The sequence below is a fragment of the Watersipora subatra genome, chromosome 7 (genome assembly GCF_963576615.1).
Source record: "Watersipora subatra chromosome 7, tzWatSuba1.1, whole genome shotgun sequence".
Taxonomy (NCBI): domain Eukaryota; kingdom Metazoa; phylum Bryozoa; class Gymnolaemata; order Cheilostomatida; family Watersiporidae; genus Watersipora; species Watersipora subatra.
Window position 1 is genome coordinate 66129477 of NC_088714.1, and position 27585 is coordinate 66157061.

The 27585-nt window shown below is 38.6% G+C and overlaps 1 protein-coding gene and 1 pseudogene across 1 annotated transcript; both read left to right on the forward strand.

Moving 5' to 3' along the window:
* Positions 1-349: 349 nt before the first annotated feature.
* On the forward strand, positions 350-27476 carry LOC137401010 (spartin-like). The gene is made up of 13 exons (XM_068087351.1): positions 350-469; positions 4075-4191; positions 4653-4774; positions 5377-5588; positions 7183-7307; positions 8781-8898; positions 9153-9248; positions 16864-17112; positions 24627-24698; positions 24784-24982; positions 25580-25749; positions 26312-26402; positions 26539-27476. Exons 1-13 carry the CDS (start codon positions 350-352, stop codon positions 26753-26755), a joined length of 1908 nt encoding a protein of 635 aa, XP_067943452.1. The 3' UTR covers positions 26756-27476.
* LOC137399675 (uncharacterized) lies at positions 22264-23316 on the forward strand (annotated as a pseudogene).
* Positions 27477-27585: the final 109 nt, after the last annotated feature.

Sequence of the window (27585 nt, forward strand, 5' to 3'; positions counted from 1 at the left end):
AACTAGTTTAACTGCAATAGCTCATGTCAAATCAATCTTTACTAGACATGGAATACCTCTTATAGTGGTTAGTGACAATAGGCCTGTTCTCTAGCAGAATTTTCAAAGACTTCTTCTCTGCATGGAACAATTTGAACATCATACCTCAAGTCCTCGTTATTCTCAGTCGTGGAATGGGCTGGCGAAATGTGCGGTGGAGATTTTGAAAAGTCTGCTAGCCAAGTCGGATAACCCATCTCTGGTATTGCTTAATTATTGAAACACACCTCGAAAAGACGAAATACAATCACCAGCAATGAGACTGTTTAGTAGAATAACAAGAACACTTCCGCCTTCTACAAAAGTAGCAATGGAGCCAAGTCAACATCAACCAGACACATATGTTGGTATCCAAGCAGCAAAGAAAAGACAGCAGAAATTCTTTGATAATGCTGCTAAAGACCTGACACCTTTAAGACCTGGAGATCGTGTAAGGATATAAGACACTTCTAGCAATTTGTGGCTACCAGCAACTGTCCTAAAGATAACTGAGAAAAGTTATGTGGTGAAAGATGTGGCCGCACCTCTATAGATATCAAAAAACAGTAGACAGATTAGAAAGGACTTTAATAGCAGAACTTTTATACTTATTGATATTTCCAAAGAACTAGATGAGTTTCAGCGAAGCGCAACACATGTAAAAGGCAGAGACATCGGACATGACAGTGACACTGTACCTGCTTGTTAAAATCCAAACACTGCTGCCACACCAACTCGACTAGTGTTTGATGATTATGTTATGTATTTATTTAGTATACACCAGTGATTGACCTTTGTCTCAGGCTACCGACATGGTCTTCAACCAGAGATAAATGTAAGAAAAATGTACAGAACATGGAAATGTATGCTGTATTAATAGACTTCACAAAAGCTTTTGATACAGTATCAAGGGAAGGTCTCTGGTGCGTACTGAAGAAGTTTGGCTAAACAGATAAAATCATCAACTTGATACAAGCTCTTCATGATGGTATGGAAGCCAAAGTAGTACAAAATAAAGCTGCTTCTCTAGGATTCACAGTAACAAACGGGGTGAAGCAAGGGTGTATTCTAGCTTCAACATTGTTTTCACTTTATCTCACTGCAACGCTCCAAGCCGCAATCAAAGACATTCATAAAAGAATTTACATACAGACAAGATATGAAGCTTATCTTTTCAATGTATCCCAATTTAAGGCAAAGACACGCACCACCAGATACCTCATGAGAGAATTGCTCTTTGATGACGATAATGCAATGGTAGCTCATAGTGCTACTGACATACAACTACTGGTGAATAGATTTTCATGGACAGCAGCTATGTTCAGCCTGAAGATCAACATCAAGAAAACAGAATGCATGTATCAACCAATCAAGCTCCTCCATTTTTCTTCGGAGCCTGAAAAAATCACCATAGACCAAAAGCCGATCATTCAGACAACAGACTTCATCTATCTAAGCAGCACTATTTTAACCTCCACCAGGATTGACATAGAACTTCATAAAAAATGGGAAAGCAAGCGGTGCTTTTGGAAAACTCTGGTACAGGTTGTGGAACAACACCCCATGTTTCCATAAAGGCAAAGTGTAAAGTATACAGAGCAGTGATACTATCAACTTTAATCTATGGATCAAAAGCTGGATAGTATACAGAACTCGGGTAAAAAAACTACATGCATACATGATGAGGCAGCTGAGAGACATTATGAGAATAAAGTGGTACAACTAGGTTACAAACAAAGAAGTTATTAGACGTGCTAGCCTGCCTTCAATGGCCGACATCTTTATTGAGAAGAACCTTCGATGGCTTGGCCATTTACGCAGGATGGAGAAAAACAGACTCCCCAGACAACTGTTTTACTCACAGCTCTGTAAGGAAAGGAGAAATTGGGAAAGGTTTAGACTCAGATTCAAGGATGTAGCGAAACAGACTATGTCTTGGAAAAACATCTAGACAGCATGCTGGCAAACAACAGCAGACATCAGACTACCCTGGAGAGCCGCAATCAAAACAAAGTCTAAGCCACAGTACGGTATTAGTCGCTTTGACTGACTGCAAAAGAGAGAGCATACACCAGTGATTGACTTTTCATGTTGTGATATCTGATGCTAGGTGAAGTGCTTAAGCTAGAATGTGTTTTCGTTCTTTTGTTTTGTAGAAAGAGAGATGTGTTGAAGTTATCTACACAATGTATTTTAATCCTAGTTAGCAATTGCCTATACATACTATTACTTTCTGCTTCCTCGTATTGCATCAGCATTACTTAATATGCTTACTTGAGCATAAGTAATGTTTGTTTTTAAAAAACAATACAGTATATGTGAGAAATCTTATAGTAAGACCATTTTTTAGAGCTTGCATCAACTTTAAAGTTATCTGAAGTGACGTGAAAACATACTGTAAAAATCGTTACGTTTAACAAGAATTTAAGAAATGCAGCGCAAAGTTGTGTATTTATAGGCATGTACATGTATTTCATACCGAGCGTGACCTCGCGAGCAAAACGCGAAAACAATATTTAACGCAAAAACCGGAAAAGCCTTGAGATAAAAGGGTGTGAAAACTCATTATAAAGCTCTCCGAACTGAGGATTGCGATATTTTTTTAAATTACAGCCAAGTCAAGATCGTCTCTATAACATCTGTCTAGTGTCAGAACTGTTTCGAACTACAGTTGTTACTACATGTATAACGCACTACTCTAATATAGGCCAGGCAACTCTAATGATTAGTAGCCTCAACTGACTTCATACAAATTGGTTTGATCTAGCCCATATAAATTGCTTGTTTTTAAGCAGTAAGCGACGACAATCGATTAATATTTTAATACATGAAAGCCCCTTTTGAATGTTTCCAGTGTCAATATAGTGACTTACTCACTGTGTACGAAATGTGTGTTTATAGCGTTTATCAAAACTCGATATCTATTTCAGTGCATACATCATAAACTAGTGAAATAACTACTTTCTAATCACATACATCGTTCTCGATCGTGAAAGAATGCTATTCTTCGTTTAAAACACCTTGTTTGGTATGCATGTAAGTGTGTAGATATAAATATGTTGTTGTGATAGTCAGTTTTTTATGTGCAGAGCTAGAATTAGCTAACGGTATATCAAATGAGATTTTACAGAGCCCATTATGGGGAACAGCATTGGCCTCGTACATGTACCATTTCATACGTATTGAAATATTATGTGGTGCACTCCATACATCGGTACTAGTGTGACACTATGTGCTATCCAGTTTGTTTTGTTTCAATACTAAATGCTACTGGTGAATATTCAGCTGATAAGCTCACTCATCCCGATTTGTACTCTCGATATTATGAGTACATCTTTCTGCAAGTTGGCAACTGATTGGTTGGTAGCATTAGATTAGGACTAAATGGCTAGCTGTCCTACCTAATCTGGTTTTGTGCTTCAAAATGGTTAGTAGCTTATAGGCCTATTGGCTGTCATGTGGCTATGTCTGTAGACCGAGCTCAGGCTTTCGCGATATAGTAGATGTCAATAGTTAAGCACGTTAGGCACTTGAGCAGTTTGAAAAGTCATGGCAGTATCACTAAAGCCCATAAACAATTAGGTTTCTCGACCTTAACCAGACGAGGCAAAACCAAAGGGTAGCTTTAACCACTAAAATCCTCTAAGATAAAAATTGACTGTGTTCTCTCATCCAGTTATATTGAAATAGTCAAAAATAGATCTGAAACAATGGTTGTCACATGCACAGCTAGCCATGAGAAACTCATTTCAATACATGTATGCAACCTTCAGTATACTTCACAACAGCTTTTCACCCAGAACTATACGTGACATGAGAGTACTACCAGAAACTGCATAATCACGACACAGCTGTAGCTACATAATAACACCGTAATTATAGCGCTGTAACAATATAATAATGCTGTGATGTACTGTTTCACCTGAAACACTCACTCCATTTGCACTTAGTGATTTAGAGTGTCTTATCATCTCAGAGGTATTCAAACAGCAGTATTGTGTAAACTCCCAAGATTTCTATTGTTTATAAAGTGTACCGCCTTTGAAAATGTTTTAGTGTATGAATGTGTTAGTGTTGGAACAAAAACCTCGACTTACAAAGGTACGAAATATTGTAAAATCAACACCGCTTATAGGGATACAGAAGCGTGTCAAATCAGCACGAATGTTAGAGGTACGAAAGTTGGTAAAATCTTAACCTGTGCCAAAAACATGCGGGATTTATTTTTTGTTTGAATTCAGCAGAATCCATCTCCTTGCTCTGACTAAGTATGTTATGATGATGTCATGATCAAATACTGATCATGTTCCTTCCGTATTTCAAATGCTTTTGAACATCTTTACTATCATTTTAGAGTTTCACTATTGTCAGCTCTGACAACTTACCCTTAGCTCATAACTTAATTTAGATTTAAGGTAAATTATTTCTTTGTTCATCAGTTTAAATGCATTTAAAATTGGGGACGATGCATCAGCTTCTTTGTGCAAAAGTCTCAACATGGATGGCTTAAAGGTACAGCTACTGACATAAGATGAGAGTTTCCATAGAGATTTTGTTCTGCACTGGTAAACATCCTTGTACCATTGTTAGTTCTAATATACGTGACAGTGCATCTTTTTAATGGAATTTGGTAGATGGAAAGTACTTCATCTCGAACCAGAGCACAGCAACGTTCGCCAGCCAACCAGAGCAGCCAGGTGTTTTCTCCAAACAGTAGTCAGCAACGTTTTATACAGCTTGGTCAGCAGGCATTCGTGTAAGTTTCCTACTTGATATGAAGCTTTTTATATAAAATGTTTTTACTTACATGCGACCTTCAGTTGGCGCACGCATAATAAGCCAGTGATATTTAGGGAAATACTCAGCATTACCCATTACTTACTATTATTTAATTCTAATTCCCTAAATGTTCTTCATTCATACCTTTGAGTTTGTAACGTCTTTGAATGTTTAGATTATAAAGGAGAAAAAAACATTTCCGAATGTTTAGATTAAAAGGGAGGGACGATTGCTACCAGATTGTGAAGCTGCATCAATATTTTGTAATTCGAAATTCAATATATGGCTATGTATTGTTTTTCAATGATGGTGAATAAGAGACAAAAGCACTTACACAAAATTATTGCCACATGAATTGTGTGTCAATAATAACAAGATTTTGTAATACAATATTAATATAGTTGTCAGTAGTAACATGGGCAACAATGAAACTTGGTAAGTAATACAGTTTATTAGCTTACATAAATGATTAGTATTCATTCTCATCACTATCTACCAGATAAGTTTGGGCTAACTAAACTGTATTATTGTGTGAAAGGATGTACATTGTTAGTATGAAGGCAATTGGTCCTCACACAGGCTGGTCTCTTCTGCCCTTGAGCACGATGAGAACAACAAGCCTCACCTTGCTCTGCAATCGTATGAAAAAGGGGTAAGACTTTTAAAGGAAGCTCTTGCAATAAACTTGCCAACGGAACAAGCTTCAAAAGAACATGCCCAAAGGGAGAAGATGATCAGTACATTAGCGCATGCACAATCTAGGGTCAACGAACTTGTTTCATTTCAACAAGGTGAGTTGGACTGTGTCTTTGACACTTCTATAAATTTATCCTTTTGTTAACACTCCTGTATGTCAGTCCTTTAGTTAACACGCCTATATATCAGTCCTTTAGTTAACACGCCTATATATCAGTCCTTTAGTTAACACGCCTATATATCAGTCCTTTTTTTGATATGCCTATAGTTCAGTCCTTTTGTTGATACGCCTATAGTTCAGTCCTTTTGTTGATACTCCTATAGTTCAGTCCTTCTGTTGACACTCATATAGGTCAGTCCTTTTGTTGACATTCCTGTATATATATCAGTCCTTTCTTGACACTCATATAAGTTACTCATTTTGTTGACACTCCTGTATATATCAGTCCTTTTGTTGACACTCCTGTATATATCAGTCCTTTCTTGACACTCATATAAGTTAGTCTTTTTGTTGACACTCCTGTATATATCAGTCCTTTTCTTGACACTCATATAAGTTAGTCTTTTTGTTGACACTCCTGTATATATCAGTCCTTTTCTTGACACTCATATAAGTTAGTCTTTTTGTTGACACTCCTGTATATATCAGTCCTTTTGTTGACACTCATATAGGTTAGTTTTTTTGTTGACACTCATATAGGTTAGTTTTTTGTTGACACTCCTATAGGTCATTCCTTTTGGGAACACTCCTGTTGATTGATGGTTTTTTATATACCTATGAGTTGACCTATGTTTAAATTTCCAATCACAAGACAATTATTTTGTAAATTAGCATGTGTTGTTCTACTAAACACCCCAAACAGTTTAACCTTCCTGGATATCATCGGTTTGATCTTCGAACCACAATAAATGAATAATCTACTCACTCTATGTATCATCTACTCACTCTATGTATCATTTACTCACTCTATGTATCATCTACTCACTCTATGTATCATCTACTCGCTCTATGTATCATCTACTCGCTCTATGTATCATCTACTCACTCTATGTATCATCTACTCACTCTATGTATCATCTACTCACTCTACGTATCATCTACTCACTCTATGTATCATCTACTCACTCTATGTATCATCTACTCACTCTATGTATCATCTACTCACTCCATGTATCATCTACTCACTCTGTGTATCATCTACTCACTCTATGTATCATCTACTCACTCTATGTATCATCTACTCACTCTACGTATCATCTACTCACTCTATGTATCATCTACTCACTCCATGTATCATCTACTCACTCTATGTATCATCTACTCACTCTATGTATCATCTGCTCACTCTATGTATCATCTACTCACTCTATATATCATCTACTCACTCTATGTATCATCTACTCACTCTATGTATCATCTGCTCACTCTATGTATCATCTACTCACTCTATGTATCATCTACTCCCTCTCTGTATCATCTGCTCATTCTATGCATACTGTTCATCCAAAAGGTTTGTTTGATATTTCTATAGATTTGCTACTCCAAAATTAAATAATTCCATAAACTGGTTGCTCTGTATTTTTGATAAATATTTTATCTGCTCAATCAGCAGTACAACTTGTTTAGCGCATACCTTGAAGGAACATGTATTAAGGGTAACTTGGCAAGCTTTATGTACTGGCTTTTAGATACAAGGCTACCTCTCCGCCAAACCAGTCTGCCCAGCTATGAAGAGGCCAGTTCACCCTCTTCTCAGGAGTCTGATGTCACCTCCTGTAATGCAGATGTACTGCTTGAAATAGCTTCTTCTCAGGTCATTGCGCAAGTCATGATATAATATCATAATACTAATGATAATATCATGACAATATCATATAATATCATAATACTATCTTAATATACAGTCAAACCTTGACTTATGATCACCACTACATATACACTTTTATAATATACAGTCAAACCTTGACTTATGATCCCCACTACATATACACTATCATAATATACAGTCAAACCTTGACTTATGATCACCACTACATATACACTATCATAATATACAGTCAAACCTTGACTTATGATCACTACTACATACACTATCATAATATACAGTCAAACCTTGACTTATGATCACCACTACATACACTACCATAATATCCAGTCAAACCTTGACTTATGATCACCACTACATATACACTATCATAATATACAGTCAAACCTTGACTTATGATCACCACTACATATACACTATCATAATATACAGTCATACCTTGACTTATGATCACCACTACATATACACTATCATAATATACAGTCAAACCTTGACTTATGATCACTACTACATATACACTATCATAATATACAGTCAAACCTTGACTTATGATCACTACTACATATACACTATCATAATATACAGTCAAACCTTGACTTATGATCACCACTACATATACACTATCATAATATACAGTCAAACCTTGACTTATGATCACCACTACATATACACTATCATAATATACAGGCAAACCTTGACTTATGATCACTACTACATCCACTATCATAATATACAGTCAAACCTTGACTTATGATCACCACTACATACACTACCATAATATCCAGTCAAACCTTGACTTATGATCACCACTACATATACACTATCATAATATACAGTCAAACCTTGACTTATGATCACCACTACATATACACTATCATAATATACAGTCATACCTTGACTTATGATCACCACTACATATACACTATCATAATATACAGTCAAGCCTTGACTTATGATCACCACTACATATACACTATCATAATATACTTTACACTCAGTTCATTCAAGTGCACCCTATATTTCCTCTATACTTAAACCATGGTAACAGGATTGTTGTTTTAGTGTGCTGATGTCACACCTAAGGCATCATGCCAGCTATTAGATGCTGTATATAATGAACATGCTAGCTATTGTTCTTGTACTTGATATGCACTCGTCTTAAATAAAGTATTCTTTCTTATTAGCTAATACCTCACAGTTTTCGACCAAAATTTTTAGTTTTATTCCGCTGGTTTTTTTGCGGATAAGCGAGATTAGGGGTAGAAATGTTTAACTCCCTCTTTAATAATGAAAATGTATCAATGCTATTGTTGTGATTGTTGTGTGGGAGTCATTTTCCATTCCAACTAGCACGGGTTCAATTATTATTAGGCTCTGCTGAAAACCAACTGCACAGCGCCATGTTTTAATCTCTTTTTATACTGTTTGTAATTGCTTACACAAGCCTATGTTTCTACGCAGGTCTATTTCATCACCCCGGAAGGATACGTCAGCACCCCTTCTTACCCGAGTCCTCTTAAGATCTGCAGGTTCATAGAACAGACAGTGCCTGGTGCACCGAAGCACTTTCTTCAGATAGGTTGGTATGCAGACAGAATACTAGCCTAGGATATCATCGCATTTATACCTTATTTTTACATTGACTACAGTGGCTAGTGTACCAGCATGCTGCATTGTTATTACTGCCAGCGGTAACACTGTTACACCTGGCTGCTATTGCTAGACTATTCTTTGCACATATCCTTATTCATAGTGTGGCAGGATGCAAAGACAGACCAATGATGTTTTCTATACAGTCAACAATGCATGTGTTATTATACATTATATTGATAGGTACCTTTGCTTTACCTCTTGTGGAGGACATAACTCCCTCCCTACAGATGCAAAATGGAGCCTACATATTTCCTGATGTAACTTCAACACAACCAGGTAACAGTTATTACGGAGGAATTTTTATGATTATGTACCTTCTTGCTAATGTTATGCCACTTGTGCAAACCATATATTACCTATAGTGTTTATACATAATTCTCAACGTTGGTCGTCTGTTTGGCTATAGCTAGTAAAATCTTTGAATTAAAAGTTCACATCCTGCTGGATTTGAACTCACGACTATTGCAACTGCAGGTTTGCAATGCAATTGTCTAACCAACAGTCCACAATGGCTCTTACAATTCTAAGCCCTCACTATGTACTTTATACATCCTTTATCTGATTTATACTCTAAATCACGTAATAATTGAAGCTATTAACTCTATGAAACACAATAGAGTTTCATAGATATAGTAATTGAAACTTTATGAACTCTACTAACTCTATGAAACACAATGCGTTTTCGTCTTTTCATGAACTTCTAGTTCCGGGTTTTCAATTGCTAAATCCGCGGTAAAGGCCAATACCTTTCACGCGAACAATTGTATTATCTCGAGAAGGAATAGCCTCTACGTTCTCTTTCTGTTCAGTCAGACAAAGACAGTCCGATCTCATTTTTAGATTTGTACCAGTATCGAGAGGTACTAGTATTGTCGTATTCAAAGTTTGGATGGATAACTGTTGCTGGAACACTAACCTTTTTTATACACACACTTTTCTGCACGAGTTGTTATCATTAATTCAACATATTCACGATTTTTATTTTGTTTTCTCAGTTCATATTTAATTGTATCATTACCAAATCATATTTTATTGTAATCGTAGCAAATTGTGTACTTACTTATAATACATGTATACTGTCTACTTACTTATAATACATGTACATTGTATATTGTCTACTTACTTATAATACATGTATATTGTCTACTTACTTATAAATTATAAGTAAGTAGACAATATACATGTATTATAAGTTATAATACATGTATATTGTCTACTTACTTATAATACATGTATATTGTTTACTTATAATACATGTATATTGTCTTTTTACTTATAATACGTGTATTTTGTCTAATTACTTATGGTACATGTATATTGTTTACTTATAATAGTTGTATATTGTCTATTTACAGTGCACCCTCACTATACGATTACCCTGATATACGATTTTTTCACCTCACCATGTGAATCTTATTTCACCATACGAATTCAACAAAATTTTCCCCGGAGTTCAAATTTGGTAGTCAGTGTGCTTATTACATACGTCAAAATAACAGAGACACCGCAATGCTGTTCGCTGAAATGATTTTCACCACACCTGAAATAGACCCAATGACCAGAGCTGTCAACTCTCCTGGATTTTGCGGGACCCTCCTGGAATTGAGATTACCCTCCCGCAAAAATAGAACTCTCGAATTTATGTTTTGTGCTCTAGGATAAAATATCGAGCCATTTATTTATCAGTCGCTATAGCATTAGTATCGCCAAAGACACTTTCTCATGGCTGCGTGCATAGAATTATCGTTCGGTAATTTTATGGCCTTTGAACTTTATGGCCGTTACTGATGACTTTAATCAGGGCCATCCTCTGCATACCTCACAGTAATGCAGCAACAGAGCTCGTTTTTTTTATGCTTAAAAAATACACACTGACCTATGTTCTGAAACAGTGAATGCTCTGATAGCCACCAAAATAAACTTTTCTACCTGCTGCTTTGAAACAGAGTTGAAAGCTGACCTACTCAGAAGTCTTAAAAAGTCAGCCAAAACCTACTGTAATGGCATTAAGTGCACGTGACATTTTAATGCTCGTAATTGCGATCTCATCAGACCGCCAAAGACAGCCACAGTGGAAGCACGCGCGATAAACAAGTAGACTACAATCACGAACTGGATTGAGATTTTGATCACGCTTTGGCAGTTAGTACCGCTCCCCCTGGCCGGCCAGTCCCTGTCCTTCTGATAAGCTCTGACTTTTGCTACGATACCGGTACACAGGTGATTTGCCTATGATACATGTTATTACATGGTGGCAGCCGGAGTTTTTGGACCCTGCTCTGTTGATTGGTTTTTTTTTCTGCTTCCGCTTTTTGTTTCTGTAGTTTGCTTCTGTGACTGCTTAGGATTTTCATGATGAACAGTGGCTTGAAAGCTCCTGGAGAGCTCTTTTTTGAGGGAAATGTTTCTGACAACTGGAGAAAGTGATGGATCTCTCTTGAAAATTATTTGCTAGTAATTGATTTAGTATTGAAACTAGACGTGAAGGTGTTACCCCGCTTCGCTTGAGAATGCTCTGATCAAAAGATATCAAGTAGCTATACTGCTTAATCAGGCTGGTGAGGAGGCTGCAGAAATATTTAATCAGTTTTAGTATGAAGTTGGCGAAAGCAGAGATGTATTAACTGATGTATTAGAAAAATTTGAGGCATATTGTAACCCTAGACGAAACATGCTGTATGAATAGTATGTATTTTGGTCAATGAATCAAACTGATGGCGAGTCTATTGACATGTTTGTTAAACGATTGAAACATAAGCTGCCAAGTGTGAACTTGGTGTGTTGCGTGGTCAAATGCTGCTATGTCATATTGTATTTGGATTATCTGATGCTAAACTGAAATAACGTCTTCTTAGGGACTGGGCCATCAACCTACAGAATGCTTTGGATGACATACGCGCTGTAGAAATCACAAAACAGCAAATGTCCAGATTATCTACCAGTGACACAGCTGTAAATACTCTGCAAAATGAGTCCTTTGAATCTTGTGTTAATTCCGTTCAACGACACTTGGGTGCTATACCTAAAAAGCCCAAGCCTCCCAAAAAATGCAAGTATCGTGGATATGGCCATGCTAAAGGCCGATACCCTGCCTATGGGGAGACCTGGAATAACAAACGGCTAAAAAATCATTTTGAAAATGTATGCCACAAACCCAAGAGCAACGCTGAGAGACAGATGAATAGTCTGTTTGTTGGCTCAGTAAACGCTATCCCAAGCAAATTGAATCTCAAGTCTTTTAAATCTTGGATTTTGTCTGTGAATGTAAACCACAAACAAAAATTCTTGGAGATTCCATTCAAGATTGATGCGGGGGCTAAAACAAACTGTATCACCCTAAACACCATCCACTCTCTGGAAGCTAAACTTTTACCCACTGCTGTAAAACTTTATGGATACAACCATTTGAAAATCAACAACATTGGTGTGGTATAGCTTTCTGTGAACTATAACGGTATCAGCCATGGAGTCCACTTTGAAGTAGTTGATGAGAACCTGCTCCCCCATTTTAGGTCTGAAAGCAGCTGAACTCTTTGGATTGATCTGTCGTATCCTATACCATTGAACACATCAGGAAGCTCATCCAAGATTGAAGTATCGCAAGTCACCTTATCTATGCCTAGAAGGAGAGCATGAGATATGCATCAATGAGAAGGTAGAGCCTGTTTGCACCATCCTCGTCATGTACCTCTGAGCATGATGGATAGAGTGAAAAAGGAACTGGATAGTATGGAAGCTTCTGGGGTTTTTTAAAAGTTGACAAACCAACAAACTGGGTCACTAGCATGGTATGTGTAGAAAAGAAAGATGGTTTTGTGAGAATATGCTTGGATCCAAAAGATTTAAACAGAGCTTTAAAGCGTGAACACCACAGAATACCAACACTGGAGGACATTGCTCTCCGGTTTAATGGAATGCAGCACTACACTATTATGGACATGAAACATGGATACTGGCATGAGGCACTCACAGAAGAGAGTAGTCTGCTGACTACTTTCAACATCCTATTTGGCCGATACTTCTTTAACAGGCTTCCATTTGGGCTCCATTCAAGTGCCTAGGTCTTTGAAAAGAAGGTTGAACAGATATTTGGAGACTTGCCCGGTGTATCAATATATTTTGATGACATTATTGTAGCTGGAAAGACACAACAACAGCATGATAATAATTTCCATAGGTTACTCGGAAAAGCTAAAGCAGCCAATGTAAAGTTCAATCGCCAGAAAATCCAATTCAATCAGTCTGAGGTGCGATATCTTGGCCATGTAGCATCGAAAGATGGTTTACAACCCGATCCCGAGAAAGTGACTGCAATTAATGCCATGCCAGATCCTACTGATCGAAAAGGAATACAAAGGTTGGTTGGTACCCTAAATTTTCTCAGAGCTTATATACCTAACATGTCAGCCTGCATAGAACCACTGAGGATACTATTGAGAACTGATAGCCAATGGACATGGTCAAATAAGCAACAGGAAAGCTTCCGAATTATTAAACGCCTACTCACGTCTGAACCAGTCTTGCAGTACTTCGATGTAACTAAGGATGCTCATCTGCAGGTTGATGTCTCGAAGAGTGGTCTTCGAGCTGTGTTGCTACAGGAGGGTAAACCTGTTGTCTATGCATCGAGAAGCCTAACCGAGACTGAGTGCAATTACCCCCAGATCGACAAAGAACTGCTTGCTGTTGTGTTTGGCTGTGAACGCTTTCACAGCTATCTTTATGGACGCAAGGTACATGCACAAACTGATCACAAACCTCTGGTTCATATACTGAATAAACCTCTTCACAAAGTGTCCCTAGACTACAGAGATTATTACTGAGACTTCAGCGATACAATATATCTGAGCTGACCTATGTTCCAGGAAAATATCTTTATATTGCTGACATGCGGTCGCGTGCTCATCTCTAAAGAATTACTAACGATCAAGCTGACCTTGAGAAGATTGTAATGGTTCACAGTTTGGAAGCCGATGCTGGCACAATTGACACTATGAGGCATGCTTATGCTGAAGATGATTCAATGCTACTGTTAAGGACTGCCTAAAGGATGGCTGAAACTGGGCTGTGCGAAGTCAGGCTCCGACACTTCTACAGCCTTATTGGAACATAAGAGCTTATATATATATATGAACTAGATGGCTTTCTCCATTTTGAAGAATGCCTGATTGTTCCCAGCTCACTGAGAAAATCAATGTTAAAATCTCTTCATGCTGGACACTTGGGTATTTAGAAGTGCTGAGAACGTGCTAAAAGTCATTCTTCTGGCCTGGAATATCTGCTGATATAAAGAATGATATTATGGGCTGTCAAACTTGTGTAAGATTTCCTAGACACCAACAGAAAGAGCCACTCATGTCGCATGAGGTACTTAGCCTTCCTTGGAACAAAGTTGCTATGGACGTCATGGAGTATAAAAGCAAAGACTATCTGGTAATTGTTGACTGCTACTATCACTTCCCTGAGCTGAGACTACTCAAGAGGAAGACTGCTGAGGATGTGGTACTAGCGCTAAAGTCTCTGTTTGCCGTACATGGTGTACCTGTATCAATCTTGGCTGACAACATGCCTTTCAACAGTCAAATCATGGAAAGGTTTGCATCCGAATGGTCCTTCACCATTGTGACCTCAAGTCCTCACTATCCGAAGTTCAATGGGATGGCTGAGCGTTATGTGCAGACAATGAAAAACTTTTTAAAGAAGTGTGAAGAAGACGAGGAAAATGTATACCGGTCACTACTGAGATATCGAGAATCGCCAGTGACAGGATGTTTACTCAGTCTGGCAGAAATGTTGTTTAACAGATCAATAAGAAGTGACCTACCAATCACAACTGAGCTACTCAAACCCGTACTTGTTGAACCAGCTAAGGCTTTGGCTGGTAACCAAAAAATGAGAAAGGCATATTATGATCGCCAGGCACGGACTCGAACTGAAATGCAACCTGGTGCTTCTGCTCTCATAAGGACTGATGCAGAAAAAGAATGGTCTCCGGGTGTAATCATAGATCATCATGACTCTCCCAGGTCTTATCTTGTAGATAATGGCCACTCTGTAGTCCAGAGAAACCGTGTTCACTTGAAACCTGATCGTGCTCGCATGACTACAGTGCATGCTAGGAATGCTGATGCCCAGTATTCTCCCACAGATAACAGTGATGTTGCAGGCTTCCGCCAAACCACACCTGAAACACTGCCTCAACCCCCGACATCTCCCAGAAGTCCTGCGCCTGTTTCTGAGCGTCAGCCTCGAGCTAATCGCCGAGTCCTTTGATCTAGGTACAAGGACTTCCACATGGAGTAGGCGTTTGGCCCACTCCAAGAGAGTCGGCTTTGGTCACTCCTTACTCCTGTAAATAGTTGTTAGTTACTAATCATTTGTGATCTTTTTAACCTATTCTTATCAATATGTCCCAAGGCTACAGTTGAACTATTAATACTCATTTAAGAAAAATACTCATTCTGTCAATCATGCTTAGGAAGGAAGATGTAATGGTATTAATTAAGTGCACGTGACATTTTAATGCTCGTAATTGCGATCTCGTCAGACCGCCAAAGACAGCCGCAGTGGAAGCGCGTGCAATAAACAAGTAGACTACAAACACGAACTGGATTGAGATTCTGATCACGCTTTGGCAGTTAGTACCCCTCCCCTGGATGGCCAGTCTCTGTCCTTCTGATAAGCTCTGACACAATAATACCGGTACACAGATAATTTGCCTACGATACATATTATTACACCTACAACTTGAAACATGAAGAAGCAGCAGCTACCTCATCTCAAATCAGTGCAGGTTCAAATGTAGAGATGATATAGCATCCCTGTCTAATTACCAAATTCATTTACAGTAAACGTTTGAGAGTTTTGTGTTTACGTTATGTTCATCACCATGGACGATACAATGTTTTTTGCAGAACTGAAATATAGAACATAAAGTTCATAAAAGCTGCCTGTGATTTGTTTTTATATTTTTGTAATTCACTTAAGCATAATTTTAGAGCTGAAATACAATGTTAACCTGCCTAGGTCTCCGTTTAAGAACTTTTCCACTAGCACGAGGCTTTAGAGACTAATTTCTCCCTCATTTGCATAGCACCAGGTTGACAGGTCTGCAAATGACCGAATTTTCTTAGTTCAGCAATTCTCTTGTGTAAAACAGTAATGCTGTCCCTTTAAAACCGGCAGCCACTTTGGAGTTGCGATCTCTTTAAAAAGGATTCAGTGGTCAGACAATTTCTCTTAACTTGCTTACAAAAATCTACTTATTTACGAAAACAGCATCATTCAAACTTTCTTGCCAAATTTATGCCAAATGTTATCAATGAAGTCAGAAAATAATAGGTGATAAAGTTTTACCGATAAAAAGTTGAAATTCAGTAAAATACATAAAAATACATACTAAAACTTAGCTTTAAGTTTGTGTTTAGTAAACTAAAATTATTTAAAGTGAATTCAAAGTTTATGTTATACCTACCGCTGTCTTGAAGATATAAACTCTCTATGGTACACACTACACAGCACAATGCCATGTTACATTTTAATACAGATCATAACCAATAAATACACTAAATACAATAAAGTTACTGTAGGTAACTATAGATGCTAAGGTTAACATACTATTTTGTTACTAGTTTCTAATATGTACATCCCTTATATAAAATTTTTACCATTTTTACCCAGGCATGTTTGTATTATATAATTACTATGGTTTCTATACCACTAAATACGATTGTTTCACCATACAATGCCAACCCTGGAATGGATAAAAATCATATCCTGAGGGTACAATGTACATATGATACATGTATATTGTCTACTCATTTACGGTACTGTATATTGTCTACTTTTGATACATGTATATTTTTTGTCTCACTATTGTTAGTTTTTGTAGGCGCCGCTGTCGGCATAATATTAGATGACAGCATTTCTAGCGGTGATGTTGAGGTCTTTGAACATCTAATTGCTGAACTCAGTGCATTTCGGTCATCTAGTGAAGCACTTCCTATAGCCAGTGACACGGCTTCTTCTTCCACTGACATCTCAGCATCTGCTACCGCTGCTAGCTCCCCTTGTGATACTAGACAAGCACTTGCTCCTTCCAGTCAGCTACCTGTTGATTCATGCGGACAACCTTCACATGGTAGTATAGAGGTCTAACTCCTGTAGGTTGTGCGAACTTTGGCATGTTCACCTGTGTAGCATTGTAAACTGAGTGAGCTAAACATTGCACCTTTCACCGCTCCTCCTTGTGTCTCTATATGTATATATGAATCTCAGTGTTAGTTTTTTGTACGCCCTCTATACATAGCCTATATCTAGTTATAGAGGTTAGAATCTAGCAATAAAAAATCCGTATCCCAGAGGTTTTGATATCAGAACCTCCCATTCACAAGGCGACAAGCTAACCCATTAAGCTACACGGGATACAATGGAGTTATTGGGCAGCTAGTTATTATGTGGGTTAAAATATGCATAGTGACTCTGTGTTATGCGCAACATCACTAAAGCTTGCTCTCATTAGACAGTTTAGTAATACGTATACTAGTTTACTCAAATTAGCTAATGGCAACTACATTACCTGCCACTGTTTATAAGCTGTTTTTAATACCCGTGCAATGCTGGTCATTTGGCTAGCATATCTATATATCTAGTCCTTGTGTCCAGTTATAGTGATCAAAGTCTAGTGATGAAAATTCAGCTTTGCAAAGGATTTCAACATTCAAATCTACAAACAAGCATAGCTTAACCACTAGGCTAAGCTATTTTTATCATTCTAGCGTTCTTACATGTAGGGATATCCTGATCGCGTTTGCACACGCTAAATATACGCTTTTTATTATGAATTAATATAACCTTTTACTATTGTTACTTTTTAGAAATTTTTTTGAAAGCTTTTCCCACCATTACCCATGACCTGTTTTTTCATTTGTAATTTTCAGATGTACTGTTTCAATTTCAAATGTGTTGTTACACTCCTATTTCCGGTTTCGGTAAATCTGTAGAAGCTAAACATTTTTCACATGGCCAAATGTATTATCTGAAGTAGTAATTGCCTCTACATTCTCTCTTCGTTCGGTCAACGTATTAGACAAAGACAGTCCGGTGTCTCATTTTTACGTTTTTACCAGTATCGAGAGGTACCAGTATAGTCCATCAAAACTGTGAATACAACGAGCTCCTGCTGCAACAGTAAATTTTTTATACACACAATTCCATGTATTTATAGGTTATTTTTTTCTTAATTTATATGAATTGCACAAAACTTTTTTCTTATGGTATAAAGTTTAAAAGTTAGAAATGATAAACGAACGTTGGATATGTTAAATGAAAATAAGCTTTTTGCACAAAAACTTTTTTATTTCCCGAGTAACGCCAGGCATTCACCTAGTAGATATGTATATATATATGTATATATATGTATATATTTGTATATATATATATATATATATATAAATTGTTTCCTCACCCCGGATACCCCGTATGGGTGGTAAATTCTGCTCTAACTCGGGTCTCCTACCAGAGACCTGAGAGTTTGAGCACTCGCCTCAAGATCTTATTTGTTCCCAATATCGCACTTTTCTGCAACTCACCTGAGTTGATTGTTGTTGGTATTTGGGCAAGCCACATTTTATGCGCCGGTTTTATTGCGCTCAGTGCCCCAATGACTACTGGGATTACAGTTGTTCTTACATTCCAGCATTTTTCAATCTCTTCTCCAAGAGGGAGATATTTCTCTACCTTTTCTTTTTCTTTGCTGGCTATATTGTAGTCATTGGGTACTGCTATATCTATTATAGTAGCCCTCTTGTTCTCCTTGTCTACCACCACTATATCTGGTTGGTTTGCTAGGACATGCTTGTCAGTTCGGATGTAGAAGTCCCAGAGGATCTTAGCGCGGTCATTTTCATTGACCTTACCAGGAGCTTCCCACCAGTGTTGTGGTTTATTAAGGCCATACTCATCACATAGACTTCTATACACAACACCTGCAACATGATTATGCCGCTCAGTGTATGCGTTTCCTGCTAGCTGCTTGCATCCACTGATGATGTGCTGGATGGTCTCAGGTGCATCTTTGCACAGTCTGCATCTAGGATCGTCTCTAGTGTAATAGATTTTCGTTTGGAGTTGCCTCGTTGGGAGCACTTGCTCCTGGGCTGCCATGATTAGCGACTCTGTATTGGCCGTTAAGTTTCCTTTGTTCAGCCACATATATGTCTGGTGAAGATCGCCAACCTTAGATATTTGTTGGTGGTAAGCACCATGAAGAGGTTTCGTGTGCCAGTCAATTTCCTCATCATCAGGGCGTAGGTCCGTTGTAAGAGCAGCCGATTGAAATTCAGCTAGCAACAAAATGGCCATGGAGGCTGCATATGCTTTGATGCTTTGCTCCTCCTCTTTCACTGTCTGTTGTACACTTCTGAGTCCCCTACCTCTATCTTTCCTATCAAGATACAATCTAGTAGTATCAGATTTTGGGTGGAGTGCTCCATTCATGGTCAGCAGTTTACGAGTTGCTATATCTGTTTCTTTGATGGCTTCCTCAGTCTACTTTATTATGCCTGATGGATATCTTATTACTGGCAGTGCGTAGGTATTTATTGCCATGACTTGGTTCTTGGCATTGAGCTGGCTCCGCAAGACCTGCCGAAGGCGTTTCTTGTATTCGGTAATGGCTTTGTGATGTACCTCAGCTTCGTGGTTGATGTTGCTTTGCGTAATCCCCAAGTACTTGTACCCTTCTTCTATATCTTTGATGGTACCATTTGGCATTCTTAGGCCATCTGTGAGCATAGAATGGCCTTTCTTAAGAATTAGCCTTCCACATTTCTCAATACCGAAGGTCATTCCGATGTCCTTGCTGTATACATGAGTGAGGTGTATTAGCGAATCAATGTCCCTTTCTTTGTTAGCGTACAGCTTGATGTCATCCATGTAGAAGAGGTGGTTTATCTTGGTGCCACTCTTAAACTGGTACCCATATTAAGTCTCCTCCAGCATATTGCTTAGAGGGTTTAGGCATATGCAGAAGAGCAGCGGTGATAAGGAGTCACCTTGATAGATGCCTCGCTTGATTTTTACACTCGCCAGATTTTTGCCATTAGCCTCCAGTTCCATCTTCCATTTGGTCATTGACATCTTGATGAATGCCACAAGAGCAGGGTGAACATTGTACATACTGAGGCACTCAAGTATCCAACTATGGGGAATTGAGTCATAGGCCTTTTTGTAGTCAATCCAAGCCATGGCAAGATTGGTTTGCCTTCTCCTGCTGTCTTGACATACCGTCCGATCCACCAGTAACTGATGTTTGGCTTCTCGGGTGTTGCGCCCAATTCCTTTCTGAGCACTGGTCATATAGTGACTCATGTGCTCTTCCAGTTTGTCTGCAACTATTCCTGAGAGCAGTTTCCAAGTGGTGGGCAAGCACGTTATTGGTCGATAGTTTTTGGGAATCGGCCCCTGCTTTGGATCTTTTATCAGAAGTACAGTTCGTCCTTTGGTCAGCCATTCTGGATGGTCACCTTGTTCTATTAGGCATTCCATCTGCTTAGCCATTCTAGTGTGAAGTGATGTCAATTTCTTCAACCAGAAGGCTTGAATCATGTCATGGCCAGGTGCTGCCCAGTTCTTCATACGCTGCACTCTGCACTTGATGTCCTCTTTGCTGATGGTGAGTCCTTGCTGAGCCACAGTGCGTTGATGGCTCTCTTTAAGCCTCTTCAGTCAATTTGCAGTGGTGTTATGAGTAGTCTCTTTCTCCCAGATGTCCTTCCAGAACTTTGAAGTGCTAGATCGGGGAGGCTCAGACATTGGCTTCTGCAGTTCACCTTTGAACTGGGAATACACTCTAGATGGATTATTGATGAACAGTTTGTTCATTCTCTTGTTATCCCGCTCTTTGGTGTACCGCTTCAGTCGTGCCGAGAGTGCTACTAGCCGCTGTTTGGCAGATTCTAGAGCTTCTATTGTCTCTTCCTTTTTTGGACGCTCCAAACTGTGGTTAGATCTCTCACTGAGCCTACTAACTTTCTTGCGCAAGTCCTTGATCTTATTTCAAGGACAACAAATATTCTCGTAGCTCATATATATATATATATATATATATATATATATATATATATATATATATATATATATATATATATGAGCTACGAGAATATTTATTTGTTGCATATTTGCAACTGCCTACATGGTTATAGCAAACGTGATTGCGAAAGAAGTTTCAATTTCTTGGTTTGCAAAAGCTGATATCTTAGAATTTGCGCAGATCTTAGAGAACATCTTCCGAAATCTTTTCTTTGCATCATTGATTTTGCTTTGCTACCAATGCTGATGTAAGATAAATAGGAAGTGGAAGGTCATGTACAATGCTATTGGGATTTTGCCGTTTTGGGTTGAAAAACTGAATTTTGTTTTTGCAACAAGAATTAGAGCATTTGCTACATCAAAAAGTGTTACAAGTCCAGCATGATAAAATGTCACTCTCACAACATGACCACATGTCACTGCCACATCGTGACAAAATGTCACTGCCACAACATGACAAAATGTCACTTTTACATCATGACAAAATGTTACTGCCACAACATGACAAAATGTCACTCTCACAATGTGACAAAATGTCACTGCCACATCATGACAAAATGTCACTGCCACAATATGACAAAATGTTACTGCCACATCATGACAAAATGTCACTGCCACAATATGACAAAATGTCACTGCCACATCATGACAAAATGTCACTGCCACAACATGACAAAATGTCACTTTTACATCATGACAAAATGTTACTGCCACAACATGACAAAATGTCACTCTCACAATGTGACAAAATGTCACTGCCACATCATGACAAAATGTCACTGCCACAATATGACAAAATGTCACTGCCATATCATGACAAAGTGTCACTGCCACATCATGACAATATGTCACTGCCACAACATGACAAAATGTCACTGCCACATCATGACAAAATGTCACTGCCACATCATGACAAAATGTCACTGCCACATGACGAAATGTCACTGCCACAACATGACAAAATGTCACTGCCATATCATGACAAATTGTCACTGCCACAACATGACAAAATGTCATTCTCACATCATGACAAAATGTCACTGCCACATCATGACAAAATGTCACTGCCACAACATGACAAAATGTCACTGCCACAACATGACAAAATGTCACTGCCATATCATGACAAAATGTCACTGCCACAACATGACAAAATGTCATTCTCACATCATGACAAAATGCCTCTGCTACATCATGACAAAATGTCACTGCCACATCATGACAGAATGTCACTGCTACATCATGACAAAATGTCACTGCTACATCATGACAAAATGTCACTGCCACAACATGACAAAATGTCACTTTTACATCATGACAAAATGTTACTGCCACAACATGACAAAATGTCACTCTCACAATGTGACAAAATGTCACTGCCACATCATGACAAAATGTCACTGCCACAATATGACAAAATGTCACTGCCATATCATGACAAAGTGTCACTGCCACATCATGACAATATGTCACTGCCACAACATGACAAAATGTCACTGCCACATCATGACAAAATGTCACTGCCACATCATGACAAAATGTCACTGCCACATCATGACGAAATGTCACTGCCACAACATGACAAAATGTCACTGCCATATCATGACAAATTGTCACTGCCACAACATGACAAAATGTCATTCTCACATCATGACAAAATGTCACTGCCACATCATGACAAAATGTTACTGCCACAACATGACAAAATGTCACTGCCACAACATGACAAAATGTCACTGCCATATCATGACAAAATGTCACTGCCGCAACATGACAAAATGTCATTCTCACATCATGACAAAATGCCACTGCTACATCATGACAAAATGTCACTGCCACATCATGACAGAATGTCACTGCTACATCATGACAAAATGTCACTGCTACATCATGACAAAATGTCACTGCCACAACATGACAAAATGTCACTGCCATATCATGACAAAATGTCACTGCCACAACATGACAAAATGTCACTGCCACATCATGACAAAATGTCACTGCCACATCATGACAAAATGTCACTGCCACATCATGACAAAATGTCACTGCTACATCATGACGAAATGTCACTGCCACAACATGACAAAATGTTACTGCCATATCATGACAAATTGTCACTGCCACAACATGACAAAATGTCATTCTCACATCATGACAAAATGCCACTGCCACATCATGACAAAATGTCACTGCCACATCATGACAAAATGTCACTGCCACATCATGACAAAATGTCACTGCTACATCATGACAAAATGTCACTGCCACAACATGACAAAATGTCACTGCCATATCTTGACAAAATGTCACTGCCACAACATGACAAAATGTCATTCTCACATCATGACAAAATGCCACTGCCACATCATGACAAAATGTCACTGCCACATCATGACAAAATGTCACTGCCACATCATGACAAAATGTCACTGCCACATCATGACAAAATGTCACTGCCACATCATGACAAAATGTCACTGCCATATCATGACGAAATGTCACTGCCACAATATGACAAAATGTCACTGCCATATCATGACAAAATGTCACTGCCACAACATGACAAAATGTCATTCTCACATCATGACAAAAAACCCACTGCCATATCATGACAAAATGTCACTGCCACAACATGACAAAATGTCATTCTCACATCATGACAAAATGCCACTGCCACATCATGACAAAATGTCACTGCCACATCATGACAAAATGTCACTGCCACATCATGACAAAGTGTCACTGCTACATCATGACAAAATGTCATCGCTACATCATGACAAAATGCTACTGCTCCAGTATGGCAGCCTCATATTGTATCCCAACCTATTTTTAACAGCAGATGAGGCTTACTATTTGTAGTATTACAGCTGCACTGTCTTATTTGAAGCAGCTTCTTGATAACAAATTTATTTTATTTTGCTCAGGGGTGGTATGACATTAATTATCACAGTCGAGGTGTCCTGTGCTGTTACACTTATATAGTTGCCATCTTGCTTATATAGCTGTAGTGTCATTTTTACACAGCTGTGGTGTCATGCCTACATAGCTGTGGTGTAATGCTTACATAACTGTGGTGTCATGCCTACATAGCTGTGATGTCATGCTTACGTAGCTGTGGTATCAGGCTTACATAGCTGTGGTGTCACACTTACATAGCTGTGGTGTCCTGCCTAGTTAGATGTAGTGTCATGCTTACATAGCTGTGTTGTCATGCCTACTTTGCTGTAGTGTCATGTTTACATAGCTGTGTTGTCATGCCTACATATCTGTGGTGTCACATTTATGTAAGTCAGGTGTTACACTTACTTAACTGTACTTTCACATTTATGCACCTGTCATGTAAGACTCATGCAGTTTCAATGTCACACTAAGTTATGGTGGTAACATTACAGTCTGTTACTGTTGTGATATAAAAGTGTTCTTCAAAATCTTGCGTCATGCTTCAGGTGTTACTCAACAGTTTGATAAAAAAGGGTTTTTTTCCAATAATAAAACTGGCATGGCATGTTACGGCTATTTTAAATAGCGTTGTCTTACGACATCATACCTTGCTTGTAGAAAAGGACGGGTCGATGGCAGCAAATACAACACCGAGAGTCAGTACAAGATTAGGGAAAGGTTTGACTACAGGTAAGGTCTACCAGACCAGAAACAGCGACATGGCTGAATCGAGTTTTACTTTAAAAGTGATTTATTATTGAATATTTGCCTGCAGCTGCTGAGTGGATGAGTTGGGGCCTTGGAAAGGGAGCTGAGCAGGTTGGTGGGCTCATAAAGTATGGTGGAGAAAAGATACGGGCCAACATGAGTTCAGATAATGAGGAGAAAAGTGTCGATGAAAGCCATAAGAGAAGGGTCATGCAGGCAAGATATGTGACAGATAAAGCAGTACGTATGAGCTCTGCAGCAGGCAAGTTAACCTTTCCAAGGCGATCTCTGTTGAACTCTATATTCTCTACCATTTGTTTCACCGACTGTCTTTCATCTGCACCTATTATAAGGAACCTTCAGTCAGTGCTTGTAATATTGATGGTATGTCTGTGACCAGTACCTGTAATATTAATGGTATGTTTGTGACCAGTACCTGTAATATTAATGGTATGTTCGTGACCAGTACCTGTAATATTGATGGTATGTTTGTGACCAGTACCTGTAATATTGATGGTATGTTTGTGACCAGTACCTGTAATATTAATGGTATGTTTGTGACCAGTACCTGTAATATTGATGGTATGTTCATGACCAGTACCTGTAATATTAATGGTATGTTTGTGATCAGTACCTGTAATATTGATGGTATGTTTGTGACCAGTACCTGTAATATTGATGGTATGTTTGTGACCAGTACCTGTAATATTAATGGTATGTTTGTGACCAGTACCTGTAATATTAACGGTATGTTTGTGACCAGTACCTGTAATATTAATGGTATGTTTGTGACCAGTACCTGTAATATTAATGGTATGTTTGTGACCAGTACCTGTAATATTGATGGTATGTAATGTAGTCAGTGCTCTTGGAGAGATGACATTCAAGCTTGCGCAGCACACAGCTCCCTTTATAAAGTCACAGGTCAAAAAGGTGGTTCCCGATAGAGTGACAGTTAAGGTTACATCCAAAGATGAAAGTGGCAGGTCAAAAATGGATGACGTAAAGGAAGTCGCTGCCGCTGGCATTAAAGGTGAACTTTTGTACATTAGGTACACCATATGCATTTCTACTCCATCTATTTCTCTTCTTTTTATGTTACTTCTGTGTGTCTTACCGTCATCATTTCTTGTACCTTTCCTTAATTCTCCTCACATCCCTCACATCCCCCCATTATCTTTCTAGTTGTCTCTGTACAAGAGTTTCTCCAAATCTTTCTCCTTGTTCTTATGTTTGCCCTATTCTCTCTTTTTCTCATTTTATCTCTTTCCACCCCTTTTCTTATGTCTTCCCTCAACTCTCTCTCTCTTCACCTTCCTATTTCTCTCTGTTTTATGCCTTCCTTTATCTCTCACTTTGCATCTCTTTGTCTACCTTTGTCTCTCCTTATCACCTGGTATTTTTGCTAGTGTTTTCTATTCACACCAGAACTCATGACCATAACTGCCACTAATCTCTTGAACACCCATTTGCCAGGCAGCAAATAGGAGTAAAATTCGCTGTGAAGAATATGCTATTAAGGCTAACATCCTTTTTGCATTGGATTTACTGAGCTTTGTTTGTCAGTTTTTTATGGCATCCAGCGTTTTTCACAGGTTTTGGCATCATCTATATCAGTCTAGAGGAAGCTGGGAAGGCTCTTGGAAGGGTACTAGCCTCACAGACAAGTTCCACCATGACCCACAAGTATGTTTAGTCTCCTCCTATTATTTTCTCCTATCACATCTTATTAGTATGTTTAGTCTCTTCCTATCACTGTTTAGCCCCGCCCCACATCACAAGTCATGTCACGTGTAACACAGCCAATGCTTTTTTGTCACAGATATGGCAGCGAATATGGAGAGGTCACGGAGCATGCCATGTATGCTGTGGGAAACACTCTTTTATCAGCGCATAATGTCAAATGCTTAGGTCCTAAGTCTATAGCTAAGAGGGCCGCTAAGGACACGGCCAAAGTAATGGTCCAAGAAAAAGATGATCGAGCGGTGCCCACCACTATTGAAATAACTGATGTTACTGACGAATACGCAGGAACATGACTGCCTTTTCATATTACTTTTCTATGTGGCAATATCTCTGTATTTATTTTCTAAACTTACTAACTTACCAGGTATTTAATACATCTTTATCAAAGGTCATGACTTCACTCTTCCTGTTGTTATCAATGGTAAAGACCCATTGCTATTCTTTGAGCGTGACCAGTCATTATCAGAACTCTTCTTCGCTTGACCTCTTCTCCGCTTGACCTCTTCTCCGCTTGACCTCTTCTCCGCTTGACCTCTTCTCCGCTTGACATTCTCTTTACATCAATCTGCCATGTATTTCTTCCTTTTGTTGGTTTCCATCCTGTTGTTGGTTTCCATCCTGTTGTTGGTTTCCATCCTGTTGTTGGTTTCCATCATGTTCTCACCACCTGACTGTTATAGTTGCTACCATTGATTTAACAAAGTCTCGATTTTCTAATATCTTTTCTGTTGTTGTGTCTTTTTCATTTTAGTTTTTTGTCATCCTTTCTATTCTTATTTTCCAGTGTTGCTCTCTCATTCTCTTTCTCTCACTCTTATTCACACTACTCTCCCATTGTCACACATACATGTATTTCTAGTGAACTTTCTCAAGGGATTGCTGTTTGGCATAACTGAGGAGGCAATAGAGCTAGGGGCTAATCAGATTATGATTCATATGTTGTGGAGAGTTAGTGGTGAACCTTTGTTTTGATGATCTCATATTACGAGCTGTGCCATGCTGTGCACATTTTAACCAGGTTTCATGAAAACAAATGTAAGTGTGGAGAAATATCGAATATGAAATACATACTGGAGTTGAACAGTATCACAACACAACACAACTGGCTTTTGTAAAAGCTACT

Coding starts and splice junctions, on each gene's coding strand:
- LOC137401010 (XM_068087351.1), top strand. CDS start 350: ATGGAGCCAAGTCAACATCAACCAGACACATATGTTGGTATCCAAGCA. Junction 5,589..7,182: donor ACTTGTTTCATTTCAACAAG/GTGAGTTGGACT, acceptor ACTGGCTTTTAG/ATACAAGGCTACCTCTCCGC. Junction 24,983..25,579: donor ATGAGCTCTGCAGCAGGCAA/GTTAACCTTTCC, acceptor TAATGTAGTCAG/TGCTCTTGGAGAGATGACAT.